Here is a 26,630-nt window from a genome sequence, read left to right on the forward strand (position 1 = left end):
CTACGGGCCACTGCCCTCAACAAACAGCCACACCCATGGTCAGGTCTGACTCTGATCACAGACCACGATCCTCTTCCCAGGTGGCTCACCTCACCGGATCTCCTTACAAAAATACAGTCCTCTGCTGAGTTTTGGTTTACTTCCCCCCCCCCCCCCCCCCCCATCAGGAGTTGATCAAAGGTTGCTTTTGAGGTTTGAGAGTGTACTGGTTTATGACAGACCGCTGAAAACATTGAGACAGTGAAACTTGAGTATTTGTTGTGTATCATAGTTGATTGTTCTAGTTGATAGTTGATTGTAGTTTTAAGAGGCGATGACGATGGATCATACACACTAGATTCAGTAATTATTGAATATTATCTATTTGAACTTAAATTTAAAAAGATCACATTTGCTTTCCAATTTAAAAAAAATAATAATTGCAGAAAAAAAAAATTAATTGCAGCCAGGACTTTTCTTCAAGATTATCAGAAAAATGTTTTGTTTTGAGAACAAAATACCACCAACCATCAACCTTTGATCCCATATTATACAACAACAAAAAATGGCTGAAGGGAAAAAATAACATTTCAGGTCTAAAATTACTTTCAAAGAGGGGCTTATGTAAAACGCAACCTGCATTTTACACAAGCCCGTGTTGGTGAGAATTGGGCCTCATTTCTCATTGTTGTGTGTGTCTCACGAGACCACCAACCATACACTCTCTTACTTTATTAAGTTTCATCTACGCACCCAACATTGGAGATTTACGCCCCACAAAAACGATAAAGACGTACGGGCCACTGTCTCACCATGTTACTTTGAAGACTAGGGTTTCAGGATTTGCCTGCAGGAAATGGTCCACTAAACCTAAGCCACAAAAGAGAATTGTTCCAAGGCACTGAGGGTAGCCCCACCAAAGTGACATAGACCCTGTCTCCATCCAATTCTATAGAATACACATGTGTATAGAATGCACACATACCACATAGTTCTTCTCCATGTCGCATATATAACGCCACCAGCAGCCCCGACTAATTAAATCAGCAAACAGACCCAAGAGGTAAGAGCTCGAGAATTAGTGCAAATATCTCGGACCGTAGACAGAGTCAACCAAAATTGCCTTCCTTTGCTTGACCTCATTGGATTCTACTTCCTAATTTGGACCATATTCCATTATTTTTCAGCTGACCACCCTGGACCCTACAGATATTCTGCTCTGCATGATTTGGGATTTCCAGCATATGATTCCACTGATGCTAGTGGTTTTTTTATATTTTGACTCCAGCTTTCGGTAGAGGCAGATCGGGGAGATGGCTCTTATCAGCTTGCTCTGCCTGACGTCCCTCTTTATTGCGGGCCGCGAGGCCCTCTCCTTATCTGACTGCGGACCATTTGGTAGAAGACCCGGTAAAACGCTGAATTTATTCTCATTGGCTTTTCTGCTTTCTTATCTCGGCACACAGCCTCAAGGCACACTTGCGTGCTAGCATTTTTTTTTTAAACATTGAATCACTCTAATCTCCTACGTTTAGATTTTTAAAACAGTTTTTTGGCTGCAGCCTAAGTTGTTTACCACACAGACACTTTTACATTCAGCTCCCAACAGAGGGATATTTAAATGGAACAGAGTCTTAGCGGCTATCAAGATGTTTAGGTAATCCCACATAACATTAAAGGACTAAACTTCATATTATATTGATGGTGGTGGGCTTAGGACCAAGAGGGTGTTATAAAGGGAAGAAACACTGTCTACTCGACTGTCACACCGAGAGCAGGTGGTCCATTAATGGAAGAAGTGAAGGAGTGTACATTGCACAGCGAATACCACCCCTGTTCCTACGAGAAAGGTGAAATTTATCGGTCAATCAACAGTTCCTGTTGAGGCGCTATGTGGCTCAGGAGGTAGAGCAGGTTGGCTGGTAACCGGAAGGTTGCTAGTTAGATCCCTGGCTCCTCCTAGCTGAGTGTTGAGGTGTCCGAGAGCAAGACGCCTTACCCACCTGCTCCCAACAAGCTGGCTGTCGCCTTGAGAGGTTGACACACACCGTCGGTGTGTGAATGTGTGCATGAATGGATGAATGTTAGGCAATGTTGTAAAGCACTTTGAGTGGCCACTGGTTAGAAAAGCGCTACATAGGCCTAAATGTAGCGCTTTTTTTAACCAGTGGCCACTTTTTGCAGTCCATTTATCATTTCCATTGAGGTGATGGCATGTCCTGCCTTCCTCGTCCTCTGACCAGAATACACTGATATCTCCGTGGTGTGTGGGACCTCGGCCATCGAGCTGGTCATTCAGATCTGCCCCGCGATCTACACGGGCTACAACGAGAGCCTGCTGCTCCTGAACCACGTCAACGACAACGACGCCTGCTCGGGGACCCTGGACGTGTGGGCGGTGCCCCCGGTGCTGAGGTTCACCTTCCCCATTAGGGAGGGCAACGCCTGCGGTAGCAACTTCCAGGTGGGTCGAGAACCAGTGTTGCCAGATTGGGACATATTTCCAGCCCAATCTGGCAACCCTGGGTTCAGCGTGCTGCAGCCATAACACGCGATTTCCAGAACACACGATGCTTGACCAATGTGTTGCAGCGCGAAGACTCTATTGATTAAATTATGGGAATTTTAGTAAATTTGCTCAAATCCGACAACTTTTGAGAACACATGATTTGCAAGAGTGAGATGAGACATGGATAGTCTAGTGGGGGGCTGCATGGTCTTGTGGTTAGGGTATTGGACTAGCCTACTACCCCAAAGCTACTGCGTCCTTAATTACATGTCATCAGAGTCACTTTGCAGTCAAATGTCAGCCAAATGACCACCGAGGAGATCATGTTTACACTTTTTTCATCAGATGTTTAGACCCTTAACATGACACATCTTCCAGATATGTTATACCTGCTTCCCTTTCAGCAGACAGTCTCATAAGTTACATTCCTGAAAAATTATCTTTCTTCAGACCACCAACTCGGCGGGGACGGGGATATTCTCCGATTTTTCCAACACCCAAAATGTCAACGTGAGCGGCATCGTCCAGTCCTCCGACCCCACCGTCGGAACCATCACCTACAACGCCGAGCTCAAGTACTACTACTCCTGTGCCTACCCCCTGGAGTACCTGGTCAACAACACACAAATAGACGTGTGAGTAATAAGTCATCTTTGGCATGCCTCATTTTGTTACTAACTTGGAACTGTGGTAAACGTGGTTACCCTAGATAAGGGAAACATTAAGGCCTATGAATTTATTTATTTATTATTTACAATAATGGTTAATTAATTATCCATTAATTAACATTAGTGGATTCAATTATAAACTTTATTGGTTAGGATTGGGGAAGGTTTAGGGGTAGTAGGGTATTATTTAACCATATTAAACATGTAAAAATTAATACCCTAGTTAACATGAACACCATTAGTAAATTATAAGTGGTCCATTAACTCTTAATTCACTGTTAGTTAATGCTTAGTGCTGTATTTACTAATGCTGATTAATGGATTAATGGATTATATATGTACCCTGATTGTAAAATATTACAGAGAACTGTCATCCGAGGGTTTTGTCGGGTTTAGCGCTCTGTGTGTGACCTTTGACCCTTCTGACCCCAGCGTTTGACCTCCTCTGTCACAGGTCAGCCTCCTCCATTGCCTTGAAGGACAAAAATGGGAGCTTCATCAGCACCCTGCGTATGGAGCTGTTTGACGTGAGAAGACAACGTCCTTACACTTAAAAATAGTACTTGGCATTGTGTAGCATCTTATCCTAGCTATCTGTGTTGTATACAGGGAATGGGTTAACCTAGTGATTGTTAGTGCTTGGCACTTGGTTCTATGAACATCCTTACTGTACTGACAGCCATATATTGTTGTTTCTATTTCTTCTGACAAATGCACTTATTGTAAGTCACTTTGGTTAAAAGCGTCTACTAAGTGCCCTGAATGTAAATGTTAATATAAAGACAAACGCACCACTAGCGATCCACTCTCTTCAAAGTCATTGATCAACATCAAACGTCGATATCTAATAATGAAGTTCTGATGAAATTAATTCCTGTTTGATTTATTTGACCAGGATGCTGACTATGGATCCCCCCTGATCATCCCCAATCTCGGGGTGGAACTGAGAACTAAGATCTACGTGCAGGTGGTCGCCTCCAACCTCACGTCCCAGTAAGAACATTTAATGAGATGCTGAACACTGATGGAGGAAAAACCTACGACAGATGTGTTCGATTTCAGCTTATTTCTAAACTGTTCGTATAGACTCTGCGTTGTGTATTTTTTCGTCATAGTAGTAATTCTTGAAGTGGAAATCAAGGAAGCTTGACAGGTTGGATTAGAGGGTCGAATAGATGGTTCATTCCAGGATGTAATACAGCAAGATACAGATTTAGGTTGAATAATCTATAGTGTAGGCGGGTGAGGAGCAGTCTCCTGACGTGCTCCTTGGCTGTCGATCCCTCTTCTTCCCCAACCAAAGGTTTGAGGCGAGTATTATAATGGAGAAAACCTGAATAACAAAACAACAGAAGCAGTGTCTCCCTTGATAAAGTATACGGCCCTGGCTATGCCCCAGACGACCGGGTTGGTTCGTCCTCGTTGGGGCGTAACAAATGGAGGAATGTTGGAAATACCACCTGGTGTCAGTAGGAGAGGCACTGGCCTGTTCATAGACTTAAGAAATGTGAAGACAGAGAGACACTAAAAAACACCAACATTCTACATTCCTCCCTCTTGATCATATTTAACGTAGTTTAAAGATCACGCTTAAAATGAGAATTCAGTGTATCTACTGGTAAACAATTAACAATTAACTAAATCAACAAAAGAAAGAAGAAAAAGCAATAGTAAACATCAAAGTATACTCATCATACACAAGTAAACCAGGTGTAGGTGCAACTGATGCAACTGATGACTGATGCAACTGATGACAGAAGAGATGTGAGAGAGAGAGAGAGATTTGAGAGAGAATGAGTGAGTGAGTGCGAGCGTGAAAGAGAGTGAGAGGGAAAGAGAGAGAAAGAGGGAGAGAAAGAGGGAGGGGGAGAGAGAGCAAGAGATAGAGGGAGAGAGAAAGAGAGACAGAGAGAGAAAGAGAGGGAGAGAGAAAGAGAGGGAGAGAGAGTTTGAGAACTGCCTGTAATGCTGACTCCCGCTCCTGTCCCACAGGTACCATGTTTTCCTGGACCGATGCTACGCCTCCATCTCTCCACGGCCCTCCGACTCCACCTTCTTCAACCTCTTTGTCCCGTAAGTTAAAATAACTAAACACACATAGCGTTATGTAATATTATGCATTAAAGCTGACATATTATACCAACAGGTGTGAGTGTGATCAGCCATTACAAGCCGTTTTGAAAATCTCACAAGTGGGCGTGTCCGCCTAGATATGTGCTGGATAGATCAGTCCTCCAGCCTACCCAGTGGACTGTAGCAAACGTTGCTCATCTATCCGTCACACATCTAGGTGGACACGCCCACCTGTGATGACAGAAGAGGCAGATTTTCCAAAAAGCGGCTTGTAACGGCTAATCACACTCACACCTGGTGGTATAATTTGGGACCTTGGAAGAAAAAATGCTTTGTATTTTCCAAATTTCTAAAGGAGCCGTGCTCTTCAATTATATCTTTCAAATGGTTCTCATCATTCTTATTATCATTATTCTCATTATCTTTATCATCATTCTTATTAGTAACAATCCATGGTCTGTAGGTGCTCCATCGACCCGCTGACCACCATGATGGAGAACGGCGACAGCCAGACGGCACGCTTCTTCTTCTCCGCCTTCCGCTTCATCGAGCAGCAGAACGAGACGGTGTCCACCTACTACCTGCACTGCGTCACGCGGCTCTGCGAGAGCACGACCTGCAGCACCTTCAAGGTGAGGGCCGTCGCCAAACAGACACAGTGTGTGCTACGAGTTGCTCCTGTGACGTCATTTCCCGTCACAGGAGCAACAAACAGCGTTCCCGTTTGTCTTTGTGGGCATCGCTACACGACGCGTCGGGGGAGAACAGTCGTTGGCTAGTTATTGTTATTGTTAGCTACATTAGCCTCTTTGTTTTCGCAAACCAGCTCGAAAACAAACTACACAACTTTACATTGTAGTGCACACACAGCAAGACCGTGCAATGCATACATTGGTGATTAATTATTAAGGCAGCAAAAGTGTGTAAGAGCATTTGACATCGATATTAAAACGTGACAAATGTGGCAGAAATACAAAGAAAAGACGTCTCATTACGGGGGCAGCCATCTGTGTTTGTGGAGTCGTACGGTTAACCCCGCTGAACTCGGTGGACTCTCAGCATCCTGAGATATTATGACCCAAAGGGGGCATGCCTCTGTGAAATGCCGCAAGAAAGCTGTGAGATTTCCCACTTTGCAACCCGTGCGGGTGGTGTACCAGTCATCTCGAACACACCAGGAGGCCTGCGGGTGGAGCCTCACGTGTGCCTGTCGGGTTCTGTGCCCCAGACGTGCAACGAGCGGAGGAGGAGGAGGCGGAGGAGCGAGGACACGGCGGTGGTGCAGGAGGGGCTGACGGAGCTGTCTCTGCTCACCGTGCCCATTAAGACCAAGGCTGAGGGCAGTACGTATCCCATCACAAGCTAGCCCTAAGGTGTCCCTGTCCCTCTTGCTCTGGAACCACTTCAAGTGAATTGAACACTTCAAGTTCAATCAACAGTTCACTTCAGTTCACTTCAGTTCACTTCAGTTCAATTCACTCCACTTTACTTCTGTTCACTTCAGTTCAATTCACTCCACTTTACTTCAGTTCACTTCAGTTCAATTCAATTCACTTCAATTCAATTAATTCAATTCAATTAATTCCATTCAATTCAGTTAAATTCCATTCCTTTCCGTTCAATTCATTTCAATTCAAAGGTCTTTATTGGTATGGGGAAGCTACGTTATCATTAAAGCATGTTAAAAGTAAAGCAAGATTATTAGTAAGAAAAATAACAAACAAAATTGAAATAGCAAAAATATGATAACAACAATCTAAAATTGGATCTAGCCTACAGTGAAACATACTCAAAGAAGACCATATCAGCTTACAGGAAAGTGTTAACATTGTAGTTGTCAATTTAAAATATCAGTGTTTTTATTTGTATAGAGATTATTATTTGTATAAAATGAGAGATTATTTGTATAAAATGGTATGATAATTATTGAAATGGTAGTATGCAGAGTAATAAAATCCAGTGCAAAAAACGTGTGTGTGTGTGTGTGATAGTTGTGTGTGTGTGTGTGTGTGTGTGTGTGTGTGTGTGTGTGTGTGTGTGTGTGTGTGTGTGTGTGTGTGTGTGTGTGTGTGTGTGTGTGTGTGATAGAGAGAGAAAGAGAGAGGTATCAGTGTCCCTCTTGTGATATTGTCTTACAACTGATCACATTAACTTTCATTTATTCAGCCTTAATCACATTTTTGTCTCAAAGGGCCTTACAAGCTAAAATTCCTTGACACCAATGATTTAATCTCTTCTCTAGCAGTGGCCTAACATACTTGTTACATCATTATTTAATGTCATTACAATGTACTTACACTGCTTATATTTCTTCTAGCCACTTCATCCAAAGACAAGGGTAAGCATTTTTTCTTTTAATAAACGTCCATACAATTATTACAGGTTTTATGATTTCTTCTCGAATCAAAATTCCCATGACATGACGTGTCTGATTGTTTGCAGCGATGTACCTAATTGATTACTATTTTATCGGTCGCTCACAGCGCCCCCTATTGGCCAGGGTCAGAATGGCGCGTCCATCGGACTGGGCATCGCCGTGGGGGTCCTGCTTCTGGTCGGAGCCGCAGCGATACTGACGGCTGCGACTTTCTATCGAAGAATGAGACGGTTCAGCTAGACGACTCTCAAACCAGACCCAGGACTGGGAGGAAGTAAAGATATGTTATGCTTGCTGGCATAATGTAGCATGTTTTGTGGAGTTATTGGACTATAGCTATAGTTACTGTGTCAATACAACTGTTAAACGTCCATTAGAACTAAATGGTAAGGGAAAGATAAAAGAAAGGAAGATCAACTGCCATAGTACATTGGAGATTGATGAAGACGAAATGAGAAAGGGATAGTAAAAATAAACTACTGTACATGTTCATTGCAGTTGTAAACGTTTCCAAGATGATGTGTCTGTGTGTGAACCTTAATCGTTAATGATGTCAAATATGGAGCCTGCTGGGAACAGCTGGTCTAATAGATTAACCATCCATGTAGGGTTTTCTCTCTCCTTCTTGTTGCGTGTTACTTCTTGTAGATCTCATGTATGATTAAATGTTTGAAACATATACTGTGCTACTGTCTTGAATTCTGTTTTCCCCATCTGCCTAACCCAACGAAACCCAGACGCACAACTTTGACTGTTTTTTAAGAGGGACATTTGTATGAATTATTTTAGCCTTCACAAGAATAATTAGAATATACTCTCCAATTCTAAAACACTTGTGGGGACCAACTAGGGGATAAATTAGCTCAGTATTCTGATAATTTAGGCTTAGTTTTTTGCACATCATGGCAACTGTTGAGAATATTTGTAGATTTGTAGTGAAACTTCCTCTTGTTAATATAGTTTACACTTTTTTTCATGCACATGCAATTCTAAGATTAAAGCTGTCTTAATACTAATTACGGGGTGTCATATCAGCTGAGTCATATCATTCTTTAATCCAGCAATTACACTATTACAATATCATAACAAATAAGAAAGTACACAGTCCTCATCCACTCATGAATAAATAAGGTAATTAGTCGGATGCTTTGGCAAACCGTAGAAATGGTGTTGTTCTCTCCTCCTCCACCAGGTGGCGCCTGAACACAATCTTCAGTTTCGACTCTTAACAAAGAAGCTTGTTAGTGTCATGACTGCAAGTTTTCTTGTGCATGTTTCCAATAATATCACTGGCATTGGGAGAGGACGAAATGCAGTAAAGCGTAAAACTTTAGAGACAATATTTTGTAGCCCACGTTATTATGTCAGGGATTGTTGGAGATTTTTTTACATGTGGCCGTTTGGACCTGGGGAAGCGATGACCTTTCGTCCTATAATCTTTTCCTTCCAACCTGTGAGATGTTTTCCAATGGGTGCTGAGAAGTCTTCATTATGTAAAGGAGAGCCAAGCAGCCACCTTCAATATAATCATCATAATATTGTCAAGTGGGCCATGACAAACTCAACTGACTAGTAGATGACCCACTTTTGAAGCATGAGTAGATGATTGCGGATATATATATATATATATATATATATATATACTCCGCAATCAACTAACTTTTTTTTTTGGTTATAAAACTCGAGAGAGATAGAGATAAAACTCGCTTTTTAAGTGATCTTCCCCAATTTAATTAAAATAACAGGCATGAGAGCGTGCTCTCGCCCTCTATCTAATGGCGTGGACATTAACCTTAAGAACCAGCTGGCGGGCTTCCTTATATGGTGATATCCGGAGAGCCCTCTGGGAGCGAGGAGACAACGACCGCCTGTAACTATACCCCTGTTGCTATACCATACCGGCCAAATAGATTAATATGAACCACGTTAACACACAATTTACTCATGGTTTCCATTTGATTACACCTAGCCGGATCATATCACAGTTCAGGGTCCCCTGTGTTGGGCAAAAAAAACGAAAACAAAGAAATCTCCATCCAGGTTTGGTTGGACTTGACACTCACAAGTGTGTTTTTGGCTTCTTAATTTACCGGCCTTTTCTAATTAATATTCATTGAGTCATCCTGTCGGCTATAGATTTGATTTAGCAGGCAGGGGGACAATTATGAAAAATTGATGAAGCAGCTTTCTTTAAATTAGGTCAGGCATATGAACTTGAAGTGTATTGTTATGATTAAATAAAGCCTGCGGTTGCTTTAATTTCCCCTCAGACTCAAGACAACCAAGAGCGCTGCTTCACTGTGGACAATATTGCCCTTGGTCCAAGGCAGATAGTGTTCCAAATATTCAACACAATAGGCCACACAACACCGCCGCAGAATGAGACACACAACACAAAGAGGAGGTATAACACTCCTTAAACACACCGCCTCTTTGGTATAGTGACGCGTAGTGTGTGAGACTGGACGATTGGAGAGCAACAGTATTTGTCGTGGGGGCTATATACTGAGTGAGTGTGTGTTGGTCCCGTAATGAGAGGCCTGATGAGTGTGTTGGAGAGGTATCAGGGGCCCAGGCTGGGCTGTTCTGCCTGTAGGGCTCTCGCTGTAAAACATCTGTGATGGGCGGTGGCTTGCCCCAATTACACAGCGGTCTCTGGCCCATCCTCCTTCTGTCTCACACGCCACCATCTTTTATTCATACTGCCAGGCAGCCATACCTTTTGGCTCACAATTTAAAAAAAAGACTTCCTCTGTAAAACAGATTGAGCCTATTAATTAATTGTGGAATTATCATGACAAAGGAAGCGGGGGAAAATGGCGTATTATCTAATTGGATGTTGACGTGTGCTTGAACCTACAATTAAAGAGTGTGGCATGCAATTAAGCTATCTCTCAATGGCCAATGAAGTGTTCTCCATATTCTCAGCAGGCTGGCACGGCGCTAATGTCTCCATGGCAGAATGCTGCAGTCTGCGAGGGACTAGGGCACCTGTGCAGAATCACCGTGACGCCTTTTTGCTTTTTAGAAATTGTGTAAGTTGTAACTTATCTTATGCAACTGAAAGAAATTGCGTAACACATTTGCGTTACCACTGCGGTGGGAGAAACCAAAGTACCTTCAAATGAGAGAGAGAGAGAAATCGCACGCAATTGGGAGAAAACTCCCCCACCACCCCTCCTTCCTCCCTCCTCCTCGCCCTATCTTGCCGGTCTCCGCACCTTCTCGCTGCGGTTGAGTCGCTCTCTAAAAGGCACTAGCCTGGCATGTTGAGAGAAGGCAAATATAGCTGGGTTTAAGGTTTCCTTCTCTGTGCAAACAGTGGGCAGGATAAATACAGATAGGATGGCAAATCCCACAATAGACAAGCATAATCCAGCCCGGGATGAGCGGGCCCGCAGGTTCCTGCATCGCTTCAAATCCTCTCCCCTTTTTTTTTGGGGGGGGGGGTGTTTTTTTCCCCCTGGCTTGTAGATTATCAGAGACGGGTGCAGCTGGGTAAGTACGGTAGAAAGCCAGAGGAATTTCCAAATAACGAGCTGGCCACCCAAGAGAATGGTCTTAAGTGCGATCAGCAGCAGCAGTGGTTCAGACGCTCTAAAGAGCTCAGAGGAGAATCCTCTCCTGGAGTCTACTCTAAAGCCCTCAGAGAGACAGAGAAAGAGAGGGAGAGAGAGAGGGGGAGAGAGGAGAGAGAGAGAGAGAGAGGTGACAGAGAGAGAGGATAGAGGAGAGAGCGAGAGGGGGGAGAGGAAAGAGAGATAGAGGAGACAGAGAGAGAGAGAGAGCGGAGAGAGAGAGAGAGAGAGGAGAGGGAGAGCGGGGGAGAGAGAGAGGGAGAGAGGAGAGAAAGAAGACAGACAGAGCATAGAAAGAGGACAGAGAGCCCGAGAGAGAGAAGAGAAAGAGGACACAGAGAGGGAGAGCGAGAGACAGACTACTCTGAGAGACCTCTCGGTCATCAGCATCTTGCCAATTTCCGTGCCTTTTTTTTCCTCCTCTTCTTTCCTTTTCACACTCTTCCACCGGCGGTAACATCTGCGCCGCTCCATTGTGTGTGCTTGAACAAATAAGCTCTACTTAAAGAAAAAAAGTCCCCAGTCTGAGGTCTCCTTGCCTCACCTCCAATTATTTGCCGAGCTGTCCGTCACCCATTCAACAGGGGGCTACTTGTTAATGATTGATACGACACCTCCTAATGTGATGGATGGGACTGCCGCCACCGCTCCACCAGCGAGAGGGGGGGGGGGGGGGGGCACGGGGGGTGTGTCACCTTCCTCCCCCTCCCCTCCCCCTCTCCCTCCCCCTCCTCACACCGCCCCACCCACCACTCTGCCCCTCACCACCCTGCCCCTCCTCCACCACACCCTCCCTCCCGCCCCCCCCCCTCCCCTCCCCTCCCCTTCCCTCTTTTTGTGTGCCGGAAGAAGGGGGGGGGGGGGAAGGAAGAGTGGGGGGGAGGAAGAGTGGGGGGGATGGGGGGTGAGGGGGGAGGGACACACGCCTGGTGTCTTACCGAGGGCTGAGTGGAACAAAGCCACATTCAATTTAAGCCCCATTAATAATGTACTGCCAAGAGTGGGGGGGGGGGGGGGGGGGCGACCCATTTCGCCAAAGTAGCCCCACCCCTCTTTGTATGTACTTGGAGGCACGGAAGCGTGAAGCACGCGTGCGTGTGTGTGTGTATGTGTGTGTGCGTGCGTGCGTGCGTGCGTGCGTGCATGCGTGCGTGCGTGTGTGCGTGCATGCGTGCGTGTGTGTGTGTGTGTGTGTTTTCTCGTACAGTAGAACATTACCCCAGGGTTTGCTCACTGACTCATCTGTTTTCCCCACATTGTGATGAGTGGGGCGGAGAGTCTGAGCTCATCTGAACGGGAAGCTGGGATGATCTGGTGTGTATACAGGAAGTAGGGCTAGTGTTTATGGTGTGTACACAGGAAGTAGGGCTAGTGTTTATGGCGTGTACACAGGAAGTAGGGCTAGTGTTTATGGTGTGTACACAGGAAGTAGGGCTAGTGTTTATGGTGTGTACACAGGAAGTAGGGCTAATGTTTATGGTCTGTATACAGGAAATACAGGTAGTGTTTATGGTGTGTTTAGAGGAAATACAGGTAGTGTTTATTGTGTGTATACAGGAAATACAGGTAGTGTTTATTGTGTGTTTAGAGGAAATACAGGTAGTGTTAGCATTAAGACGGTCCATAAATCCACCCTGATTTACTTTCTGTGCCAACATAAAGCTGTAGAATAGATAAAACGGTGTTGGGGCCACAAAGGTGTAATTTCTATAAGACAAAAAGCAAGCAATTTAAATGTGAAAAACTGGTTTTGCTACAGTTCCCCGGAATATCAACAGATATAAACATATTCAAGGAAACTCATCAAGGGGAGTGTTGGCAAAATATTTTTGGAACAGCCCATACAACAACAACAACGAGACACTAAACTGGTTGGAAGGCAGGAACTGATTTGGCAGTGAAGGGTGGCCCAATTAGCAACGAGCGAACAGCAAACAGAAACCAGAGCCTTTTGTAGTCGAGGAATGCCTGTCGACCCAGCCTCAGCTCCCATAGGCTGGCACTAATGCAGTCTTACGGGTGCGGGGCTAACCCGTGTGCACATCCCACTTAGACGGACCACTGTTCCCACTCCCACTCGTACAAACGCCCTCTGCCACAACTGTGCTGAGATGGTCTGATTTCCCCCCGTCCATCTGCGGCCGCAGGGGACTGGCGTTTCATAATTTATTGGAAGGAGTCAGACAGCCAGAAGTAAAGGGACAGACAAGCCCCAGACAGACAAGCCTTTAGCTGAGTTCTGCCAGCCCTCTGCATCATGCATGAGATATACAACTCAAATTATTGCAACCAACTTATATATGTATATATATACATATATGTATGCATGTATATCTGAATAGATATACTATTTGTTTTTTTCAACATTGAAATGTATTAATGTTAAAGTAAGATTTGTAAATGCAGGTAATGTACCATGGTGGTAAAGTTTGCGTAGCGTCTTATCCTAGCTGTCCTTGTTGCATACGGGGAATGGGTTAACCTAACAATTGTAAGAGCTTGGCTCTTACAATTGTTACATCTGTGAATGTCCTCACTGTACCGACAGCGATATATTGTTGTTTATCTTTCTTCTGACTGTAAGTGGCTTTGGATAAAAGTGTCTGCTGAATGTAAACAAAATGTTATGGTGCAATGGAGCGGAGAGGTTCCACATTATATAACCCAACTGTTACCCATGCAGAAGAGCTTGGTTGTTTTGTTGGAGTCTGAGTGGGAATGGGAAGGATGAGCAAGCAAATTGCTGGAATTTAAATGACTAGAAAACAGAAGGGGTTGGACGATTCTAGTATTGCCGTTGGACTCTCGTTCCTTGGAGTCCAAGTGGATAATTTAATTGCAAAACTTTACGCTGATAAAATAAAACACATACTTTGATAAGAGGATGAGGATGAGTAAGATGTGTGGGAGGATTCGCTTTTTAGACTTGATTGTTCGCCACAATATTATTTAAGATGAGTGAGTTAATAGACTAGATTAACAAATAATATACTTCTGAAACTCATTGAAATTAAGATATTGGTTGAATAAATCAGTAATGTGAGGTTTTCTTGTAAGACAGAGCAAAAGACTCTCGGCTCTGGGGGAAAAAACAACATTAAAATCTGCGTACAGATGCATATTTTGCGGCTAATCCGTATTGAACCATATTTAGAAACACTATGCAAATGACACGGTGTTTCCACCTCTGGCGTATACAGAGAATCAAGACATAATATAGGATTCTCATATTCTTCATTTGTAATTTTCTCTTTGGGGCATTGATGAATAAATCCCTTGGGGAGTGTATGCAGATGATCTGGTAATGTTTCAGTAAAATTGATTAACTGTAAGCCTCATTGTTCTCTGTTCTAATAGACACTACCTCTGCTCCTCGGTGCTTGGTGCTAGTGCCTGTGTGCATGCACATGCTTCATTTGATGTGGAGATGAGACTTGAACTGATGTGCATAGACTGAATTCTCAGGATGCCAATTATTAAAATCCTCCACTACAACAACAACAACCAACAAAATGATTTTGTCCCAAGCGGCAGACTTTTGTACCCCTTCCATGTCCAAATGGAAACTTCCGCCTCAGGGTATTCTATAAACTCTATAAATGCTAAAAGTGAGACATAAACATAGTCTTCAAACGACCTCACAATAAAACCTCTAAACACAACATTGTTATATTATTAATCTTTTTCTTCTCTTTTAAAAATAACTAAAAGATCTCCCCGCTGAGCTTTATACGTTTTTGACTCAGGAATGACAATTACTTTTTCGTTTCCCCGCAATTTCAAAAATTCTCTCTCCCCACTGAACTGAGTGGCTTCAGAAGTACGAAAACCTCCAGAAACAACCGCTGGCGAAATGATAATCATTGTGCTTCTCCTGTTCCTCTGTGCCGACTTCCATGTCCTTTATTAAGATGCTGGGAGAGTTCTGGTGGTCCCCTGGGACCCTCTCAAAAAAGAGACCCCAAAAGGCTGCTGCTTCAGCAACCTGCCAACCTGTCCTCGGTGACTCTGTGGAGAGAGGGGGAGAGAGAGAGAGAGGGGGGGGAGAGAGAGGGGGCGAGAGAGAGAGAGAGAGGGGGGGGGGGGGGGGGAGAGGGGGGGAGGGAGAGAGAGGGGGGGGAGGGAGAGAGGGCGATAGGGAGATGGAGGGAGAGCAAGAGAGACGGAGAGAGAGACGGAGATGGAGAGAGAGAGAGAGAGAGGGGGAGAGAGAGATGGGAGGATGGGGGAGAGAGACACACACAGAGACAGAGAGAAGGGTGTGAGAGAGGGAGAAAGAGAGAGAGAGGGAGAGAGAGACGGAGTGAGAGAAGGAGACGGAGAGAGAAAGAGAGAGAGGGGGGGAGGGAGAGAGAGATAGGGAGATGGAGGGAGAGAGAGAGGGGGGGGAGGGAGAGAGAGATAGGGAGATGGAGGGAGAGAGAGAGAGACGGAGAGAGAAAGAGCGCAAGAGAGAGAGAGAGGGGTAGGGAGGGAGAGAGAGAAAGGGGGGAGAGAGAGATGGGAGGAGGAGGGGAGAGAGACAGAGGGGTGAGAGAGAGATAGAGAGGGAGAAAGGGAGAGTGAGTGAGAGGGAGAGAGAGACAGAGTGAGAGAAGGAGACGGAGAGAGAGAGAGGGGGGGAGGGAGAGAGAGAGATAGGGAGATGGAGGGAGAGAGAGAGAGACGGAGAGAGAGAGAGCGCAAGAGAGAGGGAGAGGGAGGGAGAGAGATAGAGAGGGAGGGGGAGAGAGAGAGAGATGGGAGGAGGGGGGAGAGAGAATGAGGGTTTATCCTGTGTGGGCGAAATGGGCCAGATCTAAAATCTTTGCATCCAGCCTCCCTCTGTGCCAGCCCCAGAGGGGAGGTAGCCAACTGCTGTGCGATTAAAGATTTATACCTTTTCAGAGAGATGTTTCCCTCACATATTCACTTGTATTTTAGTTTGCTTTATCTCCGGCAGCATTCGGTGGAGGGCTGTGCAGGACTTGGGGGCGTCTGGTTGGGCTGCCCGCTAGCCCTGGTGTCTTCTGGTATCGACGTGCAGACCCACAACGATGCACGTGGCTCTTAATCACATTTGTCCGCGACGACTTATTCAGAACGGTAAACAAAGTCACAAAAGAACACGGACGGTCGATGGCGGTGGGATTGATTTTCCCATCATTGCAATTTTTTCAAGCATGTACTCTCCCTGATAGAGAGAGAGAGAGAGAGAGGCAGGGAGAGATGGAGATAGAGAGAGAGAGAGGCAGGGAGAGAGAGAGAGGAAGAGAGAGAGAGCGAGAGAGAGGGCTTAGATTATCCCCATGAGTGGACAAGATGTGAGCCTGATCCATTCTTCATCACACACACCCCTTTACACCCCTCAGCTAACCAAGTGATCTGAATGTAATGAACTGCAGTCTTAGACGCAGTCGTGTTATCACACAGGGCAATGGGCAAATATACTAGCTATTTCAATATTTGAATACCCCCGCAGATCAAGAAGACTAATTATTTGGAAAGCCTTACCAAATAGCTCATGGCTTCTCCTGTTATTCACAGCACGTAAGACCCCCATCCGATGACCCCTATTCACTCTGTAATGAAACCTTTGCATGACATCCTTGCTTACTTATTCCTACAACCCTGCTCTCCTGAACCAAATGAGAGACCTCTAATTGGTCCCTCTGTTGGAGATTGAACCAAAGCTCTCTAAATTCCACACCCGTCGAGGAAATAAAGAACTTAACACTTCAGGTTTTTTAAGTACATAAAATATACATGACTTAGTGATGGGAAGAAGGTGCAATCTTTGAAATTATGAATTCAAATAGGTCATCTAATCCTCGACCGGCAGAAAAAAAAAGTGAATTGAGGACCAATTAGTAATCTCTCAGTGGATGTCTCTCTGCCTGGGAACCGACCCAAAGACAGAGGCAGAGGCTGGGTGGGAGAGAGCTGGAGCCCTGAAGGAGCCCATGAATCCTCTGTGGGCCTGGTAGTCTAGTCTGGGCGATGAGTCGATCAACTCCTCCAAGCCACCAAGGTTGTGGTTTCGATCCCACGATATCCTCAGCCCTAATCGGTGGATAGGCCTCCCTGAGCAGGCGACCTCCTTAATGACGACATGATTCTGAATTCACCGTTGGTCGTGCTGGGATCAGAGCTGCACAGCACTCAGAATGGGACTATTGAAACGCTCAGGGTGTGACTATTGAAATGTCAGAATGTGAGACTATTGAAACGTGTGACTATTGAAAAGTCAAACCATGTGACTATTGAAACATCAAAACGTGTGACTATTGAAACGTCAAAACGTGTGACTATTGAAACGTCAAAACATGTGACTATTGAAACGTCAAATGTGTGACTATTGAAACGTCAAACGCCTCCTCCATCGTGGGCTGCATCAGTGAGGACAGGGAGGACGAGTGCAAAGGTGTGGTGGAGGGCTTCGTCAGATGGTCCGAGGAGAACCACCTCCAGCTCACTATCGGCAAGACCAAGGAGCTGGTGGTGGGCTTCTGATGGTGCAGGAAGCCCCCAACCCCATTTCCATCCAGGGGGTTGAACTCGGTGGACTCGTACAAGTGCCTTGGAGCACGCATAAACAATAAGCTGGATTGGACAGACCCTCTATCAGAAGAGTCAGAGCAGACTCTTCTTCCTCAGGAGGCTCAGGTCATTTGACGTGTGTGGCAGGCTACTAAAGATGTTCTATCAGTCTGTGGTAGCCAGCACACTGTTCTTTGCGTGGGTGTGCTGGGGAGGAGGCATCAAGGCTGGGTAGTCCAACAGACTCAACAAGCTGGTGAGGAAGGCTCTGTTGTGGGAATAGAACTGGACAGTCTGGAGGTAGTGGTGGAGAGGAGGATGAGGGACAAATTCAAGTCCATTTTGGGTAACCCCTCCCATCCCCTCTATGCTGAGCTGTGGCAGATGGGGAGCACCTTTAGCCACAGATTAATTTCCCCCAGGTGCAAGACAGAGCGCTTCAAGTGCTCCTTTGTGCCGGCAGCCATTAGGCCAGGGGTCGGCAACCCTAGGCACGCATTGGCACGTGGCCGCATAATCATTGGCACACTTAAAAAAAATATATATATATATTATTAATTTTTTTTTTTTTTTTAATTCACCGCTACAATGTGGCAGCGTAATCATTACCACCGATTTGTTTTGCACTTTATTCTGTTTTGGGCATTTCCTCCCAGTGCAAATATGTTTAAATGAGTTACTGAAAGCAGTGTTCTGAATTGGGATCAATTAATCGTTTTTAAACCTATGTTGTGAGTAATAGAGAACAAAAGATTGTTGTAAGTGGCCTGTATGCATGGCCTTCACATAGTTTTTGCAAAGCTGTACATGTCTTAAAGATATTGATGTGGATGTTTCCATCATTCTCATATAATGCCTGTTTTTACATTTCTCACAGTGCAAATATGTTTTTGAGTTTCTGAAAGCAGTATTTTAAGATGGGATAAATGTAATTATAATTTGTAAGCCCATGTTGCAAATATAACAACAAAAAAAAACTTTAAAATGTTGATGAATGATTGTGGACTATATGGAAATAATACAATTCCAGGTCTTCTGGAAATGTTTTTGGTCGCTGTGTCATAATTCAGCTTAATATTTAATATATTGTTGCTTAAGGCACACTCATTAACGAGAAAATGTTCAACTGGCACTGCATGTTGAAAAGGTTGCTGACCCCTGCATTAGGCTGTACAACAGCGTGTGATGTATGTGTATGTGTATGCAATGCGTTTTGTTGTGTTTTTGTATGTGTGTATATGTATATGTATGTGTGTTTATGTGTATGTGTTTGTGTGTGTGTGTGTGTGTGTGTATGTATGTATGTGTGTGTGTATATATATATATATATATATATATATATATATATATATATATATATATACGTGTATATATGTATGTACGTACAGATAGGTATGCGTGTGTGTGTGTGTGTCTGTGTATATATATGTATATATATACATGATCACTGGGCCACTTTTTCTCTTTGTTTACATTGCATCTTTGTTTACATTGCATTTCTGGAACTTAGCCACTTTATAATTTACAATTTACACTTTATAATTTACACTTTACACTTTTATAATTTATAATTTACACTGTTTATATGGTCTTTTTTTGTTTGCCCTATTTGTGTTTGTCTTGTCTTCTCCTCACTTTTAGAATTTTGTTTAGTATTTACCCTTAGCGTCTACTTTAGTTTGTATTAGTACCTTGTATTCTTATTGTATTCTATTTTATTTATTTTTATCCTGTGTTTGTTCCATTGCTGCTGGGCTATTGTAACAACATATTGTAATTTCTTCTACGCGGGATTAATAAAGTTGTATCGTATCGTAAAACGTGTGACTATTGAAACGTCAGAATGTGTGACTATTGAAACAATAAAACGTGACTATTGAAACGACAAAACGTGTGACTTTTTGATACGACAAAGTGTGTGACTATTGAACTACAAAGCGTGTGACTATTATTAGTGGTAAAAGGACTGCATTCCTGCTTTCCTAACCAGTGGCCACTCAAAGCACTTTACAATATAATATAGATAATAGAGCAGTGAGGGTGAGGTGTCTTGCTCAGGGACACCTCGACCCGCAGCTAGGAGGAGCAGGGGATCGAACCAGCAACCTTCCGGTTACCAGCCAACCCGCTCCACCTCCTGAGCCACATGCAGCCCCTATTGAAACGTGATGTCTCTGTGTTTGGCTGAGTGTGACTCGGTCTGGGCCACACTGAACTCGTGGGGCAGTGAGGGAATACAGGAGTGAATCGGTGTTACAGTAATTGGGCTTGGGTTTCATCGTCATGAACACGAGGGACGGACACACAAACACATCTTTGTTGCCGGGAGATCCGCGGCGTGGCGTCTTTGAAAGGGAGAGGGTGGGAAACCCAGAAGGGCTCCAGGGCTTGTGGAAGGGCCCAGGGGATGACCCCTGACCTTCCGGTATTGAATGTGGCCAGTGTTGGGAAGACACAGTCATGTTCAACGGGCTCAGACGCCTCGTGGAAATGCACCCCAGTGGTTTAGGACAAGTGGTTTGGATTACATTATAGGATCTGACACACAGATAGACGGGTGCTAATATAGATACATAGAAAGAGAGATAGATAGATGGATACATACATACAAACATACATACATACATACATACATACATACATACATACATACATACATACATACAAAGATAGATGGATAGATGGTAGATAGCTAGATAGATAGATTTTGATAGAGTGAATGAAAGAGAGATAGATAACTAGAAAGAGAGAGTGCCATTACGTAATACACATCCCTGGAAGGGATTACCACAGCTTTCCAGAGACCGACAGCTAAAAGGTTGAGGGTTCGATCCCCGAGCTCCACAGTCTACTTGAAGTCCTCCGTGAGCAAACTCTCGTTTGATCCATCTTTCTTCGATCCAACGCTCTGCTAAATAAAATAATAGTGATGATAAATCTGACTCATACCATACACTGCAATGTGGTTCTGCACTCTAACAGAACATGGAGGAGTCTGGCTGTATGTCAGTCTGGCTGTATGTCCGTCTGGCTGTATGTCCGTCTGGCTGTATGTCAGACCCCGACTCGTGGCGCCACCATTAGGCATCAGCCCCAGTGGAGAGCGTCCATTATGTTGTCCACACACTGGGTTAGATTAATGAGTTGTTGTTCCTGTGCCACTTGGCACGGTGGCAGGAAGTTGAATAATGAAAAGTGACTTTGTGGAGCGGGGGAAAGGTTAGACGGAGGAAGAGACATCTAAAGAGGCCGTCTAATTGATATTGGGAATGACAGCCCTGTTCAATACCGGTGGATTTAGAGTTCCTCTCCATGACATGGAGATAACCCAATGAATAAATAAATAAATCTTAGAACCATGAACAGGCGTGCAAGCGTTTTAGACATTAGCATGGAAGTGGTCTATGAATGTAAACATCTCATCTAAAGTTGATTTATATGCAGATTCTTTACCATAGTCTCTACTCATGCATTTTTTTAGACTTACATGTTATGCCTTTGAAATCTTCCCTTGCTGTTTGACGTTTTTGGGGTTATTTAACGCAGTCGACTAGATAATCTACCCATGTTACTGTGACCAGAATGCACCTCAGTGCCTTGTGTGTTCCTGCTGAAACTCAGCGCGGTTGGTGGCTCTGTGCGGAGTGGCCTGTGATGTCCATTTAAATTGATTCTGGAGCTGTGAATCTATACCCAAGTCAACTACACACTTCTCTCTCGCCTGCACTGAGGTAGGTGGTGAGGACAATTAGACTCTACGCTGCGAAATCCTCTTGTAAACAACCACAGAACACTTTTAAACTAGACCAGTGCTTGTACGATATTGAACCCCCTCATATATAATGTGTGTAGATTTGGGACAGAATATAAGGTTAATTTTGAAGTGCAAAGAAATGCCTGACTGCGTTTCATTTAAAAGCTAACCAGATTTAATGTGACAGGCCCTGTGTTCAAAATCTGTACTGCTCACCTTTGGCAGTGAATTAAATCAGAGAAGGCTTATTTATAAACACTCAATGTCAGTGATGATGATGAAACACATTCTTCTGATTCTTAATATAGATGATGAATGTACTGCAGTGTCTGATGGAGAAGTCCTTTCATACGCACAACTGCGATCTGAAATTAGTTTTTTTACTCTTCGTACCTTATCCCTCAAGGAGAAACAGCAGAGGCTTTCTGGGTAATTAAATTAAACCACCCTGGTTACGCAACTGGTATATATATATATATATATATACGTATGAAAGGCTATAAGAGTTTGATGTGACACAGAAGGAACATAATGTGGAAAGAAAGGGAAAGTAGGACGCTTTCCTTAATCTGGCAGTGAAGATATTCAATGCAAAACTCAAACAAAGCTACAAATGCCTTGTGAATTAATTTGAAAGTAACTGCTCTGTAATTAAATTGTTGGCCTGTTCTATAATCCGCCTACACTCTTCCATATAGGGCCCCGTATACAATAACGAAAACGACAACAAACACAACCAGAAAGCCGTGGGATTGAACTCAGACAGGAGACGGGTGAATATTACATTTCCGTTATCGCTATATGAGAAGTGAATTCACAAGCAGAGGAATAATGAGTTGAGGCTGAGATGAGTTGTTGTCATGATAACACTGGTGCTCAGGGACTCTCCCACTGACAGGAGCTGCATCTCTCTATAAATGGCTCCGGCAGTTGGTTCTGTTCTCACTCGACGTTGGTTAGTAAGGAGCTATAATGCTACTAGCATTATAGCTATATATATTTTAGCTGCTCATGATGGATTTCCATATTAGAATAATCCTATCAAAGACAGTTTATTTCCCCGGTGAATAAAACAGTTGTTTAGCTAAATAGGACCGTCTTCTGATATACGATCACCAGAATATAACGATATGATCTAATAATGATTAATGAGTGTTTTTGGTTTTAGGATAATTAAGTATCTGTATATATAGAAATACCTTTTTTCCTTTCTAGGTCAATGCGATATTCGCGCACATTACTCAAACAGGATGGCGACCTCAGTGCAGCAGGGAATAGTTTGACTAACATGATGTTCATCAGGGACAAAAATCTAAGAGACGACTCTGTGGCCTTTCCGATTGGATCATTAAAATTCAAACCCAAGTGTCATATTTCAACCACTCCGAGCGCCATCTGGGTTATACTGCGAGCTCACATTGTCATGGGCACAGCATGGGGCTACCAGGGGACATTTGCCTGAAAACAGTATTTACTGCTATGTTAATGCCAACTTGTTTGGAGGTGTGGTGTAAAGGGGGGGCGTGCTCCCTTTCCTTTCTCTGCAGCCCGCCAGTGGGCCCTGGAAGCTATGGTCCCCGTGTTGTTATTCAGAACCCAGGGGCCGTTGTACACACAATGGCAGCCTGGCTGGAGCCTGCTCTCACCAGTCCCCTTTTACATAGAAACTCCCTGGCTGCTGGTTGTACCTGTAAACAACTCCCCCCCCCCCCCCCCGACGCCCCCCAGGACCTATAGACCCAGGGAAGGGTTTAGTGTGATGCAATGCATACAGCCTCACCCGTTCTGCCCTGTTGAGTCGGCCGGCTCCGGGTGTAGTTGGGGCTGATCAGATCTGTGTGATGGCCTGTTGACAGAGAGGGCAGGGCCTTTTCTCCACTGTTATCTCCCATCAAACATGCTCCAGTCTCCGTCCGCAGCCTCGGAGCACTGGGTTCATCTGTGTTTGTAGGTAAAACAAAGTGGTTATGGAAAACAATGGTTTAACAACCACCAGATAAATGGGTTCAGGTGGTACAATGAGAGGCAATCCCGGACTGGTGGAGCCCTTATCGAGGTTTGGGGAGTTTATGGTGGAGCCTCCTAATGATTATGCATTCCATAACTGCAGTTATCAACGCAACATTTGTACAATAATAGAGCCATTTCAGTTTTATCGCGAATAATCCTGGTGTACGTCCATTCGTTTTCAGTTATCTGTATTTATGTCTGTGGTTCCGCCTAGCATTGGGGGGAAGAAAATATTCTGCATTCTGCAGTCAGGCTGGCGGCCAGAAAAAATGCATCGCAAAAGATTAGTTTTGTACACGTGGCAATTTCCGTTTGATCACAGCACACTTGGATCAAGTTACCCTGTTTTTCCATAATACGATATTATTTCCACCTTACAGATCGCATTAGTAGGTGAATCTTCCTCAATCGAGGGAAAGCAGGCAAAAGGGCCCAGCATCTGGCTCTGCTGTCGAATAATTCAGATCTCATTGGCATTCAGACACTGCATCTGTTTCTAGAAAGTCAAAAACAAGAAACCACAAACTATTTATAGGCCACTTGAAATATGCTCCTCAAGAACACTTGGAATATGCTTCTCAAGAACAACAGCAATCATCAAAGCTACTCGCGTTTGGAAACTCTTCAACTGTAATTGTGAGAAAATAAATGACAAGCACACATGGGCCGAGAAAACCACACCATCATACCCAGTAGAGAGAATACGATTTGAACAAATTGTATGATTGAGAGTTGCAGCTTTTAGTTGATGAGGGGGAAGATTATAACTGTGTTTTATTGATTCAATCACAACAAAAACCCAAACACAACTTGACTGGAGTCTTAAGCTTTGTGGTGGTGAAAGGACATTTTACCGTCGATAAATGTATGGATTTATGTCATATAACCTTAAACGTTCCTAATGGGGGAACAAGCTAAGACATCACTTCACATCACAGCAGGATGTGAACTGCTGTGAGGACACAGAATCTTAACTACTGGTTTGAACTACTGTTTGTGTTGTCGTTAACATGCCTTTGTAACTTTGTAACCCTTACAAATGTATGATTGGCTTGTTTAAACTTGTAGCGTGGGCTTATGTTCCCGCAAAGACTGTGTGAAATTACATTCAAAGCGATTCCTCTTTATCGCAATATGACGTCATGCACAATTAAAATGCATAATTAGAGGGACGGGACAAAGCACAGACTGTCATTTGAGCCTTGGGGATTCAGTTGGATCATGCAAAAGCGACAAACCACACTTGCCAGCTGTCTGGCAAGTGTGTTCATTTATGAGCTCATAGAAAATAAAATGTTAAAGTATGATATATATTTCGGTATAAGATGTCAGGATATAATGGTTTGAATTGTTCAGCCTGCCAGTGTGCGGACAAGTTGTTGTTGTGGTTTGTGTTGCTGTTGTTGTTGTTATTGATGTTGTGGTTGGTTTTATCCTGCGTATCTGGAAACCTGTTCCTCCACTAGATTCCATCTCGGCTTTCACTTCAGCATTACGCATCACAAGACGAAGAAACCGAAATACTACATGAATATGTGTAGAGGGGTACGGTTCGGTTAGGGCTGGGCTAGGCGGACGTCCCCAAACAATAGGCTGCAAATACAATCTGGACCTGTTTGCACTGTGAGGAGCCTACAGAGCTTTAAACACACCGTAGTGAAGCTTTGGCCCTAATCTTTTACCGTAGCGCTCCATTCACCATGATAATAGGCTAAATCTAAATAGGTCCCCTTTTGGTTTTTTTCAGAAATATTATCATCAGATATTTGGTTTGTATATAGACCGCCAAACTACCTTCATCCCTGTTCTTCGTTTCAGGCATCTGGTCACCATGGGGTTGGTCTTATTGTTATCCTGAATAACATGTTGATTTAGTCATTTTATCATCATCAGATTATCATCTTCACATATTTTACGCAGAGGCCCAGAACGTCAGTTCATGATTGGTCTGATCTTCTAGATGTGACCTTTTACCCCTGAAATACATGGAGACATTGTTTATTCTCCTGATGGTTATCTTTATCTCTCCATCTCCCTCTCCCACTCTCTCTCTCTCTCTCTCTCTCTCTCTCTCTCTCTCTCTCTCTCTCTCTCTCTCTCTCTCTCTCTCTCTCTCTCTCTCCCTCTCCCTCTCCCTCTCTCTATCAACATCAAGAGGGTAATATAATCTGACCCTGCTTCACCAGAGCGAACCGTTGACAAACGGTGTATTCAAGCACTGGCACATAGAGAAAAAACTATCTACCATTGCCTTTGAAGTCAGATGACGCAACTGGAATACGTTGGATAACATAATCAATGGAAATAATATCATTTTTTAAATAAGGAGCTGACTGAAGAAACTAACTCTGCTGTTGTGTTGATTTCCAAGCAGTGTGCAGAAGGCATCCGGTAGTGTTGATACCACAGGCACTGGCCGATTAGCTGACAAACCAACAGATCATTTCAGGCTTCAGAGAGGCATAAAAACATGCAGACAGCCAACAGCTGTCTGCATTGTAGCAGATTGGCCTATGTCTTCATGAATAATTTCTCTGCCTTCTCTCCCTGCCATGGAAATCTGTTGATGCATATGCAACATCCAGGTAACCACTGGGGAAAAACACAACATACACAGTTACAAACTCACAACCAGCGTAACATCCAGCATTACAAATGGTGGCATGGCTGGACGGAACTGTACGGCTTATGTTGTAACACCAGACCTCGTTTCTTGTAACATTCTGTCCAAGTATTGTAACATTCTATCCTGACATTGTAACATTCTGTCCTAACATTGTCACATTCTATCCTGACATTGTAACATTCTGTCCTAACATCATAACAATCTGTCCTGACATTCTAACATTCTGTCCTAAAATCGTAACATTCTATCCTAACATTGTCACATTCTGTCCTAACATTCTAACATTCTATCCTAACATTCTAACATTATGTCCTAACATTGTCACATTCTCTCCTCACACCGTTACATCTCGCCGGACATATGTTTAAACAATGAGGCATTCTACCTAACATTCTAACTTCCTAATATGCTCCCTTTCCGTTTCCCAGAAGGCTTCTCAAAGAGCAACAAAACAGAGAATTTTTTCATTTATTCATGAGTGAAATGTGACCTTGTTAACGGACCTCACTAATTAACATGCCATAGTCCCACAGTACA

The 26,630-nt window shown here is 43.9% G+C and overlaps 1 protein-coding gene across 1 annotated transcript; it reads left to right on the plus strand.

Annotated features, from left to right (window-relative positions):
* Positions 1-1,292: 1,292 nt before the first annotated feature.
* LOC311342394 (zona pellucida-like domain-containing protein 1) lies at positions 1,293-17,676 on the plus strand (the record flags this gene model as incomplete). Its single annotated transcript, XM_084467234.1, has 9 exons — positions 1,293-1,389; positions 2,223-2,443; positions 2,939-3,123; positions 3,611-3,683; positions 4,052-4,149; positions 5,149-5,229; positions 5,693-5,861; positions 6,458-6,576; positions 17,562-17,676. 9 exons carry the CDS (start codon positions 1,293-1,295, stop codon positions 17,674-17,676), a joined length of 1,158 nt encoding a protein of 385 aa, XP_084323360.1.
* Between the last annotated feature and the right edge of the window lie 8,954 nt (positions 17,677-26,630).

This window comes from Micromesistius poutassou (genome assembly GCF_964030765.1).
Source record: "Micromesistius poutassou genome assembly, chromosome: 4".
In the NCBI taxonomy this organism is placed as follows: domain Eukaryota; kingdom Metazoa; phylum Chordata; class Actinopteri; order Gadiformes; family Gadidae; genus Micromesistius; species Micromesistius poutassou.